At 48.0% G+C, this 13,873-nt stretch overlaps 1 protein-coding gene across 2 annotated transcripts in view; it reads left to right on the top strand.

The window, feature by feature from the left end:
• Positions 1-13,873, top strand: part of LOC8040654 (hemicentin-2) — a 381,503-nt gene that overhangs the window by 129,117 nt on the left and 238,513 nt on the right. For both annotated transcript variants that reach the window (XM_042287164.1, XM_042287163.1), the window contains exons 4-5: positions 7,051-7,323; positions 8,928-9,233. In XM_042287164.1, the coding sequence (XP_042143098.1) occupies positions 7,051-7,323; positions 8,928-9,233 (579 nt within the window). The remainder of the gene's footprint in view (positions 1-7,050; positions 7,324-8,927; positions 9,234-13,873) is intronic.

Below are 13,873 nucleotides of genomic sequence, written 5' to 3'. Positions count from 1 at the left end.
ACAAAACACCTGGCAGCTTTGCAATGCCTCCTCTAGAAACCGTCAGCCGCGGTGTCGTATTTTGTGTTTTTATTGGAGCTAGACACTGATCTATGAGCTAACGGTATTGAAAAAAAAATAGTTTATCATGTTTTTTTACAGCGATCGCAAGGCTCAGTATTGCGTAAAAGCCTCGGGATTTGGTACGGTCACGTGTCATGTGGTCAAAATTGTACAACATGGCGGCAGCCAAGTGCGGGTCACTTTTGCCTGGTGAATGGAATACCAGGTTATCGCTTTAAGCCCCTCTACCTCGTTGATAAAGGTGAGCGAAATGGCTGCAAAGGCCACGCACAAAAACGGAATATTCCAAGCGTCGTCACCCCCATGACCGTGTGAGCCTTCCGAAGCAAACGGCCAAGGCGCCGTCACGTGATGATAGTTTAGAAAATCGTCAAACTCACTCTCCCTTTTATAGGCAGCTTGCAACAGCCAGGCGGCGCCTGCAGAATGAGAGCCCACTGTTATATATACCCTGTCTCGTTGTAACTTGGCAAAGGGTGAACGAAAAGCCCCAGACTGTGCCGACGGCTCCGATATGCGCTACGTATACGAGCGCAACGCACACATATTGGATCATGACGAAGCGAAAAGCCCGATACTTCCCAGTAAAAGCACACTTTCTGATTGGTCCGCTAGGGGCCGGAGCTTCCACGTTCTGGCACGTTATGCGAACACGGCTTCCTGGCCTACCCAGTATTTCTTGCTTCAGACACTAGGCTAAGCGGGGCCACCGGAGTAATAGCTCACGTTTGGACGATGCAGCCGCCACTCTCAGGCATACCCAATGTTTCTTGCTTCAGTCGCTAGATAGCGCCAAACCAAACAACATTGCAGGTTGCCTCTACTCTTTCTCTCCTTTTACTCGGTTTGCCTTCTTTCTTTTGTAATATAAAAAAAAAAAAAAACCTTGGGTAAAGGTTACACGTTCTTCCTAGGAGTTACCATTCAGAAGTTACTTCGTCAGATCCGGAGTGTAGCCATGAAGCTTGAGTTTGGACTAGAATGAGCGGAACCTACAAATCACCGACACATGATAGTAACATTTAAGATACAAGCCCGTAACCCCTAAAATAGAGGTTACAGACGCTTAAAGGTAGTTATAAATGGTACACCGTTTAGAGTGTAGGTCCTGCAAGGTAACGATGCTACGTTTTTTTGTTTTAACTAGCACGTTTAGTGTCGTCAGAACCCTAGATCGGTATTTATTTGTGCACATCTTTGAATTTAACTACAATGCAGCGTGAGCTTGAAGATATCAAAGGGGTTGAAAAAGAAAACATATGATAGCCACGTTTGGCTTATGCCCAGCAGCTGCGTTTGCGGTTATACTTAAGTAGAAAAAACTATTTCAGTTTAAAGGCCAAAACTATTTTAAAATTAATTTGGGATATTTTAGAGCCACAGATGCAACCACAAAGACGGTCAAGTAAATTAAGCGTGAAAAAGCGTTCGTGTGTGACTTCACACCCAATGTGACCTCGCACATTACATTTTTATTTCGAAACATTTTTTTGCGGTGTCCTAACGTTCTGCCGGAATGTAGGCTCGCAGCCCTTTCTTTAGAGTCTGCACTAGAACAAATGCCCGTACGTCTTATTTCACCCAAATGAAATGAGAGCAAATATAGACGTGAGTGTTTACATTACGTAAGGTCGGCGTGCCATAGCAACCGGGGTGGCAATCCTTGCGATTGACGGAGGATTTCGGCGAGTGATCAGACCGAAAAAGAAACGTATCTACCCAGGAATTACGCAGACGAATGAGCGTGACGTGAGCATAAAAAACGCCATACTCAGTGTCACGTCGGAGACTTCAAATTTCGCTCGAAATTAAACCAAGAGTGAATGAAATGAACAACAAAATGGAGTCTGAAATGAATGAGAATTAGGGTATCACCGGTGACCGCAGTTCACATTATCTGACGGCGCAGCCCGAAAGCACAACGAACACAAAAACCTCCAATTCCATTCCACTCCTCTTTGACTGGAAGTAATTTCCTTCGCTCTCCGTCGAGAGCTCGCGCATGCGAACGGGACTCGGAGGCGGTTTAAAATTATGTAACAACAACAACGAAAAAATGGAACCCGCGGTTGCAACGTCCGCACGCTGCGCACATAACTCCTGGTAAGCGAGCTTCCGGCGGTACCCGCAGTTTCTGACAGTTTAGCATGTCGGCCTCACTTAGAGCAAACTCATTTTCCGCCCGTTGTAAACACGAGCGCGCCGAGTAGCAGCGTCCGGGGAGAGCTGCGGCTCTCGGTGAAGCGTCGGCGCACGAGGCCCGCGCGCGGTGCAGGCCCCGAGACGTCCTTCTTGCGCCGCTGCTCCGAGGCGGCCCGTCCCCGCGTCCCCACCATTCATCTAGACGACAGCCAGGCAGCGCGGAGCCAGTCACAGTCCGTGACGTGGCTTCCCTAGTGCCGGCCCCCGTGGCGACGCTAATGAGTGCGCGCGAGCTCGGTGGACGTCGCAGCGCGGAAGTCGGACGCGCGTCCCTTTCTAACAGATGGCCGAGCATTATCATTTGTGCGCGAGGTGCAGCCGTCGCATTACTGGTGTCACGGGCGCACTTTTCGCCGGGGCCACCGCACGTGCGTTCTTCGCACCTGGATGCGCCTCGCGATGGAGCGGGCGCACCTGAACACGCGAGCCCCCGAGTCGCGGCACCCATGATATCGCCGGCGTGCTGCCGTTTTTTTTTTTTTTTTTTTTGTCCTCGGCGACGTTGACGAGTGGCCTAATTGTGCGCCTTTTTCTAACTTGTGAGGCGCACAGCTGCGTTTCGGGGGAGTTGGCGGGCCCGCGGTCGGCGCCTGCTGCGGGCCAAAACGCGAGTCGATCGATAAGTTTAGGGGACGCGCGCGAGCGATGCGCTCTCGCCAACAAAGCGCTTTCGTTTTACTTTCTGCGAGCGGGCATGTGTGTATACGGTGCGGGTCGCTTTTGAAGCCCGGAGTTCGCGGCAACTGATTAACGCCGGCGAGGCATTAATAATCGGGCCACAATGACGCCTACGGGGGTTCCCTCGTCTTGGCGGACGCCGCTTGGAGTTCGGTTCATTTTGGCGCGGCATGAATCCCAAGGCCTCTCTGCTCCTAATTGGATCGAGACTTATTTAGCACGCGCAAACCTCCTCGTGTAATTATGGACAAGGACGGTCTCGCGAGCAAATGCCGCATTATTTTGAACAATCTGCTCTAATGAAGCAGCTGGTACTGCGTCGGGGATGGTTCAGACATTTGCGTCAGTTGCGTTCGCGGGAGCTAAAACGGGTAGGCACACACTTGATCGAATGACGTTTTAGCGAACGCCCTCGTTTCACCGATCGACGCTTTAGCGAATAGTCGGCCGCCGCGAAGCGGCTTTTAACGGGTACGTGGGCCAAGTGCGTTCACATTTTTGTAATGAGCAGCCGCAGACCGTCACCGCTAAGCGGCGTAAGCGCAGCGCGGGGGGTGGGTCAACACGCGCCCCCGTTATTCGCTAAAACGTCGATTCGCTCAAATGCCGCTCTTTGCTTAAACGTCATTCGCTCATGTGATATGGACCCGCTGAAACGAACACCAGAGTTACATTTTTCAACCGTGTGACGACCAAGTTTATAGTGGTGAGAGGTCGATTACGCTGCTTCCGACCGTTCAATCACGGGTGGAAAAGAATATGAAAGCGCGCCTTTCCGACTCGCGATTGGTTCCGTAGCGAAACTGCTTGCTTGGGCGTGTTTTGAACAAGATGTGAAACCATTCATTATTCGAGTTTGCTTTTGAATCGGGTTCAGGGGCTTTGTAATTTTGTTCCGGATCGTTTCCGATTCAGTAATACTTTCGAAATATCTCCTCGGTTACCAGTTCCGCCAAGCGCGAGTCGGTTCAAACCGTTTCATAGCTCTATCTTAGTCCGCGGCCGCCCATGCATTTCTTGTGCTAAATAAAAATGAAAGTTTCATAGTTTGCAGTCGCTCAAAAAAAAAAAAAAAAAAAAAAAAAAAACTGCGTTCAACTTGACATTGTTCGCGTTTACTACAAAAAAAAAAAAAAAACAAGAAAAAAAAAAACTGGTTAGTAGAAGTTGTGTTGCGGGAACAGGGACAGCAGAACAAATATGTGCTTCAATTCCTTTTGTGATTTTTACTTTTTATTGGAAGCATCAGTATACGCAAATTACGTAGTCATACTGGCGCTGTGAAACAGTACAGAAGTGCAGTACTAACATGCGGGATTCGCAAGCTATTAATCTGGATTTACAGAGTTGAAGACAAAAATGACGGTGACAGCCAGTTGAAAGATGCTTAGACAATTCATAGAAAAAAGACCAGACGCCATGCTGTATTTAAAAAAAAAAAAAAAAAAAAAAAACGCGAAATAAATAAGCGTTTTTTCAAGCAACGTTTAGACCTACGGTCGAATGCGGTCCCAGCGCCAGACGGCCCTCTGCCGCGCTCCTCGTGGCTTTATTTTGCCTCTACAGTTCTCTGTGGTGCCTTAAGTTTGTGCCACCTCAGAATAAACGCACTCTGCCATTTCTCTATTTTGTTTTTTTATGATTGTCTTTGCTTCCGTTGGGGGAGCATTCTTTGCCAGCAAGAAAACAAACGAACAAAGAATAGCTATTCTGTCTCTTGGCATATTAGCTATAAAAGCGTACGCCTCGGCGTCGACTCGCCACTCCAAATCGTGCTGCACACAGACGTAAAATGTTTTTTTTTATTTGTTTCATTTTTATTGAGCTGCTTCACGTCGCTGCCGTTCATTTATTGCTCCGCTGACGCCACCATCGAGAATATTGAAATTAACCTCGCACCGCCACCCGGAGAAACAATCGCGACTGACATTTCATTACTTGGATCGTGCTCCAGTGAACCGTTAGCCCCCAGATAAGATTGTGGTTTTCGTCTAATTCGGGTTTAATATCTAATGTTCGATTTCAGTTTCTGTTTTTGTTCCGATTTGGTCAAAAATAACGGTTTTGATCCGGTTTTCAGTTCGCGTTCGAATTTCGTTCGAGACCTATCCTTTTGGCGACTCGTCGATCGTTGATTTTTTTGTAGCTGCCAGGAATACAACTAACACAAATGTATACGCAAGTTTTTGGTACAAACTGATCGGAAATAACTTGAGGAACCACGTATGTAGCATGACAAGTTGAAGGTTCGCCAGCCCCAGCGAGTTTAAAATTTCTCATTACAGACCCTGAAAAAAAAAAAAGGCTGCAGCATGCGTTTCTATTATGAGATGAACTGCATAAATATAGCAAGCGATTAAAGTATTACATTTATCCAAATAGAAATTGATTTTAAACACACCAGCTTGACCCGTTTTCTTTTGCCTCAAAGAAGCTATTCACCTTCGCTACAACTGCTGGTGTAAACATTCGTTGTAGAGCGAAAGTTTCCAACTTTAGTGTGTTTTTGGAGCGCGATGAGAAACCCGCGGGGAAGGGAGTGAGGGTGGGTAAAAATGCTTATTTTAGGATCGCTAAGGAAAACATCGTTTCCGGCCTTGCAGTTGCTTCAACTTTTTCTGGGGCGCCGTCGTAATCGATGCCCACGTCTAAACTTATGCTAATGTCGGGAATTTGCATAGCGTCGAGCTTGCTCGTCGCCACTTCATCGCCGTTGGAGGCTAAGCGCCGCACACTTCGTTAATCGATTTACTTAGCAGAATTTATAGTCGACGTTGAGAGAAGGAGACGGATAAACTACTGGTTTGTGGATGCGGCATCTAGAGCTGGAAATCCCATGTTCCATAACGCGAAACTTCTGTGCAGCTACGATGTGGTTCTTTGCTGAGAGGCGCCAAAGTTGGCGCGTTATTGTGAACAACAAAACGGCAAAGCAGAGGCCGCTCGATTCCTTCTGCTAATAAACTCGGGAGAGCACGTACCCTCTAATCATATTAATGGAGCATCTTCCCGACGGCCTGCATGCATACGTAATTTTGCTAACCGGATTAAGAAGGGTGTCATATTTGTATCCATATATGAGCATACAATAAGAAAAAAACTTTTTTTTTTTCTCGGTGGGCTGATTGCAGACCGAAAAACCAACTGCTCTTCATATTTCAGAGCTTACAGTTGGTTGTGTGGAACGAGCCATTTGAAGGATAGGCGGCCGAGCGTTAACGGAAGGCGGCATCAGCACCACGTTGAGCGAAACGTGATGCTGCAGACGCCGGCTACTGCCGGCTGTCGACGTGGGAGACTTGTACTAGTCTCGGGTCCGTGAATTCACCACTGCCTGGTTCTCGTTAAGGAGCGCGCCTTATCAGTCTTCCAGCAGCCGATGTCCCCTCTCAAGCCGGCATGCGAAAGGGGACTTCCTTCGCAGAAAGGCCTCCTCGGCGGCTCCGAGTTGAGGAGCCGGCCTACAAATCACTAGTTGGCTCATGTACACACGCGATTCGACGAAGGTTTAGTGTGATTTGGTGACGCGTAGGAGTGACCGAGATTTCCGCCACGTTTTAATTATCCGTAGGGTGGCCTAAATTAACGATCGGTGCTTCGCTGGCTCGTCTGTGGTGCTCTTTATTGCACTCTAAAAATGTCTGTGAGCTCACTTTCGTGCAGAAACTTACACAACCAATCACTGCGAGGAATAAAAGTAATCCAGCGAATGGCGAAGTTCAAACTACGACTAGATCGGAAAAATGCGATGTATAGACCCTTTTCGCAAGGGCGCCGCCATTTTGAATTGTCGTCACTTCCAGTATGGGCGAAAACATAGTTTTGACGTCGCCACGCCAATAGAATGTATTTAGAAGATAAGTGTAACCGTCACCCATTCTCGTTTTGACTTCCCTCTATTTTTTTAATATTTGCAGGTTGAAACGTTTTGATATTTTTGTGTCGCCCATACCGGATGTGCCTACTTGGCGGTCGGGGGCGAGAGTAAGCGGAAAAGGTCTATTCAGGTGCATTGCGCGAGCTAAATTGCAATCACGCTGCCCCCCCCCCCCCCCCCCCCCCCTTGGGTCCTCCTTTAAATCGCATTTTCTTTTCCTTCCTGCGCAGCGGGAAGTCCTGCTCCCGAGGTACAGTGGCTGAGGCGAGCCTGGCGTCCGAATACTCCCGAGGAGCCCGGCATCGGAGGAGCCGAAGCCGTGTCGGGCAACGCCGTTACGACGGTCAGTTCGGCCCTGGACGACACGCAGGGCTCCGTCTTGGTGCTGAGTCGGTTGCGCCTGGGACCCCTGTCTCGCGAGGACCTGCACTCGAGGCTCTTCTGCCAGGTGGACAACGGCGTGGCGGCGCCTGTCAGAACGGCCGTCCGGTTGGACATGAACCGTGAGTGAAACCAGGAAGCCTTTCTTTTGAGATCTGACGGAACGAAAACACGCAAGAGCGCTTTAGGTTCGCACGTGTTCGTTCTGGGTCATGATCCGTGCGGGTCATGATACAAGGCAGAACTAACAGGTGGAAGAAGCTAGACAAATACTGGAAAAAAAAAAAAGACTGTGTGTGTGTGCGTGCGTGCGTGCGTGCGTGCGTGCGTGCGTGCGTGCGTGCGTGTGTGTGTGTGTGTGTGTGTGTGTGTGTGTGTTTGTGTGTGTGTGTGTGTGTGTGTGTGTTTCCCTTCGGCATGGGTGTAGGTGACCGAGGGTAGGGCAACCGGACGAGAGGTAGCGGCAATTAGTAATCTTGTTCGATGCGTGCATTAATTGTTAGTGAGGCTGCATGGATCCTTACAAGCCCCCTGGACAAGTACGCGCAAAGGATGCTTTGGAGGTCAATTCAAGGCACTAATAAATTTATCGCCGGTATTCAGTTCACAAATCCTTGAATGGTCACTGAATGATCAATGAATGAATCAAAAGCAAAACAAAAGGTGTGTATTGAAGACTGTGCGAGACGCTTCAGTCCTCAATCAGTTGCCCGTTTAATCACAAAATTTTTGCTCCTTCTTGAACGTAGTCGTCGGATTTTATTTAAATTCAAGGGTTCACAAAATGAGCTTCATCAGAAGAAAAAAATTGTACGCCATTCCACTTTGTGAAGGTGGTTGGCCATCGAAGCTGTCGAGCATCACCACAAATGATTCACCAAGAGACACACAAGAGCACTTCACCGAATGCTTATTTACAGTGTATACATAACTTTGAAACGGCAGTGATGATTGCTTAGTGATCACAATTATATATGTACACTACTCCATTACAACTTTGGTGAGAGTATTTGCTGAAGTTAAATCTATACATATAATGCTTTACATATATAAAAGCTCCTGCTTTTATATACACTATAAAAAAGCCCGTGCGTCTGCTTTCCTGTACAGCACTCGGATAGCCAATCACCGCAACTTACGGAGGCAGCTCAGCGAATCACAAAGCCGAAACATATGCTTAGACCAAAAAACGCAGTCTGAGTTGTGACATTAAGCAATGCAAGCGTGACGTTTTGCATTGCTTAATGTCACAACTCAGACTGCGTTTTTTGGTCTAAACATATGTTTCAGCATTGTCATTCGCTGAGCTGCCTCTGTAAGTTGCGACGATTGGCTTTCCGAGTGTTGTGCGTGAAATTTGACGCACAAACTTTTTTTAGAGTCTATGTAAAGCAGTGACATCACTCGACTCGAGCGGAAGAAGGCCCAGTGTTGTCGGATGCATCTCCCTTATCACACGTTCGACGTCTTTCCTCATCAAAATGCATATCGAAGTGACTGGGCGTAGATGCATTTCCGTACAATGGAGCGCCTTTACATGCAATTTAGTTTCTGCACACGGATGCCAAATGCATGGAACCCTAGCCATAAACAGCTACGCTGTAAAAAGAGCGGTCACCATTTCGTGATTGATATGCTGTAGCGGTCTCAGTCGCTGCAGCGAACTAGCGCACATGAGCGAAATTTCTCGGAGTCCCCGACGCTTAGTCCGGGTCCTCGGCCGCAGTGGCTCCGCTGACGGCGCGCATCCTGCGTGCCTCGGGCGGTGCCCTGACGGCGGGTCTTCCGGTCGAGCTCGTCTGCGAGTCCCAGGGTTCGAGGCCTCCCGCCCAGCTCACCTGGTACAAGCGGGGCCTCGAGGTGGCCCAGAGTTTCGGCCACGCGTCCGCCGATGGCAACGTGTCCACCTCGGTGGTCACCTTTACCCCCTCATCCAAGGACCACGGTCAGAACCTTCGCTGCGTCGCCAGGAACCCAGCGTTGCCGCCGACGGCTCGAGCACCGTTCGACCGCTGGGTCATGAACGTCTACTGTGAGTATCTCAGGACGTAACGATGCAGTTGGTTGTATACGAGCCTTCTCAACCAATGCCGGGCAGGCGGTGTGGGATTTGGGTTCAGGCGCACGGCTGGAGCCCTAAGCTGGACGGCAGGACCAGGGGACCGGTACATCGCCGCCCGTCGATCTAAAGAGCGCGAGCGGTTGCGCGTAGCGCTGACCAATCGAGGCGGGGAGCGGAGTATTATGTCCCTTGGTCCCGCCGTTCTGCTTAGGGCAACCTTGTGCGTCGTTCTCGGGTTAGGGGAGAAAGTGACGCGTTTCTGTGCAGGCTTGTTTTTTTGCCTTCTACAAACCCCGAGGATCGCTACATTTTCAGAATTCAGTGTTATGCTTCGATGGCTGTATGATGATTTGTGGCATCCCTCATTTGGGCTTAAAACTGAATTTGAGACCGCGGCTCAGCCGGCGAAGGGACCCGGTTTAAAGTTTTCGAGGCCACACGGTAACTGTCGACATACAGCGACACATCGCAAACATCTAATGGCAGCGTGCACGCTCGTAAAGCACGCACAAAGTCACAATGACGTATTCTTTGTGACCTGAAACAGAATTTACAGTGGCCGTCGTCCGTTTCGTGTTGTCACATCAAACACCTGGACACCTGGTAGATTTGCAGTTTGCAGTTTTGCAGTTAGTTAGTGCGCGCGGCTGTAAAAACCCAAGTGCTACATTTGGCCACTCGATATAAAACATTGAAGCGAAAAGCGCCACGAAAACAAGAACGGGTGGGTGTTTTCTATACCTAACTGTTCTTGCGTTCTTCGTGCATTTCAGAGGTACATATAGATCAGTCAGAGTTTGCTCTTAATATGAGGCAAAAGGCGCCTCTTTATTCTTGAACTATCTGCAGCTTTCAATATACAAGATATTATTCACTAAAGACGCTGGCGATTGTGCACAAAATCGCTCATGTGACAGCTGTAGTCGCATGCCGGGAAATCGAAATGGTACCTCCTCCAAGCATGACATTTTATTAATTAAACCCTTGTTTTTCGCGCGGGTCCGCGTGTGGCCATTCGGTGCCGCGTTTCGTGTCTGCCGTTACTTTAGTTTCCGCGATTCCAACTGCATGGCATGGAACGTCTCTTTCTTTTCCGCTGTTTACCATTGGGCCGCTGCCGTTTTCCGCTGCGTGTGAGTCACGAAAACATCTAAGACTGCGTTCGCGTGTTTCCCGGATGTTACACGCAGCTGCTTATTTGACGCCGTAAGTACTGTCTCATCTGCGGACAATCGTTTTCGTCACGGAACATATTAAACGGACATCGGGTTTTGTCCGGCACAAAACGCGCTTTGCTAAAGACCCGACCCTTCTCACCCTTTTTTTTGTTTCCTGACATCTCTCTCACTTTTCTTTTTGTTTCTCTTCGTTCTTAAATGAGAACGCTTTCGCTCCTTTAACACGTTATCAAAGCCCCATTTGGCCCCAGGTTGTTGTGTTGGGCGTAGTACAAATGATAAGTCGTACGGAAATGGAAGTTATGTGTAGTCCTTCTCTTATTTCGATTCTTATTTTTGTTGCTACAAATTATCTATTTTCCGCGTGGGTCTCACCGCAATTTCTGTGGTAATAATATCTAAGCACTGACCATGAGGTATTTTCGGCCGCGTCTATTTATGAACCAATCATTACCACAGAGGTAGTAAGGATTCCATCGTGTCTTGGCGATACTGTATGTCCGTCTTTACAAAAAACTGAGACTGGGGATCAGCAATAATAAAAGGGGATAAGGGGCGCAAAATTTTTAAAACTATTTTAACTTTATGCCCACCCTAAAATTCGTAAAGATGTCATAGCAAACGACAAATCAAAATTAGGATGTTTTCAATCAAGTATCCTAAGCCTGGGGATTGTGTATTTGTATCCCGTTGAATTAGAATACTCGCGTAATTCTTTTGGAAGATAAGGAAAACGCTAATTAACATTTTTTTTAATTAATTAATTTTATTTTAAAATGTTTGCCTGTGAATAGCCGATAATCTTTGTTTACGAAGCAGTTAAATCTAAAAACCAGGAGTGAATTTAGCTTATAGTTACAAATATCAATATAAAAATTAATACTGCGTGGAAGGAGACTAAGGCATTAAAAAAGTCTTCTAGTTCTCAAGGCGAAGCATTGAGGATAAAAAAGTGGATGAAGTAAAAATCTTGAGTCAAAGATACCTCCAGCCTCAAGTTCCACCGCGCTTTCCTGGTACAGTATACGTTTCTTGTATAGACGCTTTGCAGCAGCTGTGCATGGGCGCCGCCATAACTGACCTTCAGTTTTTGTTTCCTCTTATTTCGTTTATTTCACTTCATCATTACTATAGCAGGCCAGGTTATTGCCATATTAGATTCAACAGTGTCCTTTTCTAAAGCATCGGCATTTGTAGAGGATCATCAACTACCGTTTCAGTTGCTCGGCATCTCGGTAAGACAGGAGAAGGTCAGCAATGGCGGTTGTAATTTGGCGCGTGTGTAAAGCGTCTATATGCTGGGTACACTGACCAAACCATATTAGTTTTGTCGGTATACCCGAGTTAATCTATCCTTGCATCATTCGGAAGTTACCTGTTCTTGGTCGTCTAGCGAAGCGCTGTTCGCTTCTTGGAATTGAGCAGACCGAGCTTAGCTTGCCCATAATACTTTGGCTACCCAAATCCGAAGTACCTCCAAGAAGTACAGGAGGACACTTCAGACCGCCTACGTGTAGGAATGCGAAAGCATACGTATGCGTAGCGTATTCCCACAATCTGGGCGCCCCGCTATCCTCCGCAGAGGTCAGCCGGCCAGGCTCTGCGGCGCACCCGCCGCTCTCTAGAGCGCTGCCGCGTCGCGCGGGCCGCAGCCAATCCGGCGCGTCGCTGCCATTTTAATAGCCGTTCCGAGGAGCGAATTTCTCTGCCGTGTTTTCGCGGCTACGGCGCGGAGGCAATTTCTCCGCCGTTTTTCCCGGTTACGGACAACGCCGGATCCGCTCCATGGGTCAGTTAATGCTTTCGTATTAAAAATGTGATTGTCTGGAATTAAAAAAAAGAAAACAAGTTGCAAAATACGGAGGGTGCGATGATGGGTTGTGGAAACGACATTTGCATAACGCAAACAAAGGGAAAGCAGAAAAAAAATAATTACGTAGAATTAGAAAGAGCAATTGTTTATTCATCGCGGGATTTAAGCAATTCGACTCTTATTGTGGAAGCGCTTTTGAAACCATATTGGCTCTTGAGCAAGCGGCGAGAACAGGAACGGCCGCCCCTCCGGACGGGTGGTTTTCAACGCGCTCCATTAAATCGGCTCCAAATCGAGCGCTAGGAACCAGGTTCGAAGACCGCGAAAGCAACAGATTGGATAGCTCCGAGGGCTCGAGGTAGCACGGGGGCATTCGTTTCCATCTTCTCGCATTGTCTCCATGCACGGGGGTCCCCCAGCGGTAATCAGGGAGTCTGAGGACTGATTAATCCGTCCCTCCAGACTCGTAAATACTTATGGCCGCCAATTCTGACCTCGTTCGTGCCGGAAGGGAGGCGGGGGATTGTGCTGTTGAAGGCGTCGCCACGCCGCCCGTGTCGTGGCCGCTAATGCCGGCCCGAGCGTTTATGGTTATAGAAGACACTGACCTCCGGCGGCAGGGCTTAGGAGCTGAGAGTCTTTCCTCCGCGTTAGGCGTCTCAAAGACAGCGGGATCCCCGTTTGCGTTAAGCCCCGGCATTCCCTTCCAGTCGACAGGGTAGGAGTGATGGAGCGCCGGCGTCCTTGCGAAAGGCGTCGTTTTTTATTCTTCGAACGTAGTTGTTGCCTCTTTCGGGTCGTTTTCGCAATGGTCGCTTTCGTATTCGACGATATCGAAGGGGGAGACACGGGACGCGGGTATTTACATACGACGACCTTTTCTTATTGTGTATGCAGTATATCTCAATAGATTATAGTCGGACATATGAGATTAACTAATGGAATAAGAATGGATGGCGAAAGAACGCTAAAGAAATCAATGCACTCGTTTCCTTTTTTTTTTTTTTTGGGGGGGGGGGGGGGGGGGGAGGGGGGGATAACAAATGCGCTCGAAAGCTGCCCAAATTGTTTGGGCATTGTTTCTTAGGCTCCTATGTTGACATATGTTTGTTATTTGTCGGCTCCGTATAATAAATAGACGTTGCCTTTTCTTCGCGTGTTATTCAATGGCTTGAAACTTGAGTTATTTGACCTTACTTTATGTTCGCTGTTTTACACTTTTAGAGGGGTGTGTTTCTATCTCCCAAATATGTCTAATAAACATGCCGATCGCATTTCTCAACTTTAGTCCAACGTTGATTCGGAATTTGAGTTGCTGTGTTTGTCGAAGTAATTTGTGGTATTTACCAAGAGGCACTTTTAACCACGTTGTTCGAAGTGCATAACTGAAACCAAGGTTTCCTTTAAGGAACAATGACCTTGGTTGCGTATTTTGACCTGGTTGACCATAGAATATTAATATCTAAACATTCTCGCTCTGGTGTTTTTCTGACAGGTGCTCGAATAGTTTAAGAGCTACTTCCTGGGCAAGGAAGGTTTCGTTCGAGTTAACCATATAAATTCCCCAACAGACATAGTGAACTCAGGCGCGCATAGAGGCTCTGTTTTAGGTACCCTCC

Source organism: Ixodes scapularis, unplaced genomic scaffold (genome assembly GCF_016920785.2).
Source record: "Ixodes scapularis isolate PalLabHiFi unplaced genomic scaffold, ASM1692078v2 PGA_scaffold9__187_contigs__length_104089568, whole genome shotgun sequence".
In the NCBI taxonomy this organism is placed as follows: Eukaryota; Metazoa; Arthropoda; class Arachnida; order Ixodida; family Ixodidae; genus Ixodes; species Ixodes scapularis.
Note: the sequence above shows the minus strand (reverse complement) of the source record. Positions and strands in the feature narration are given on the sequence as shown.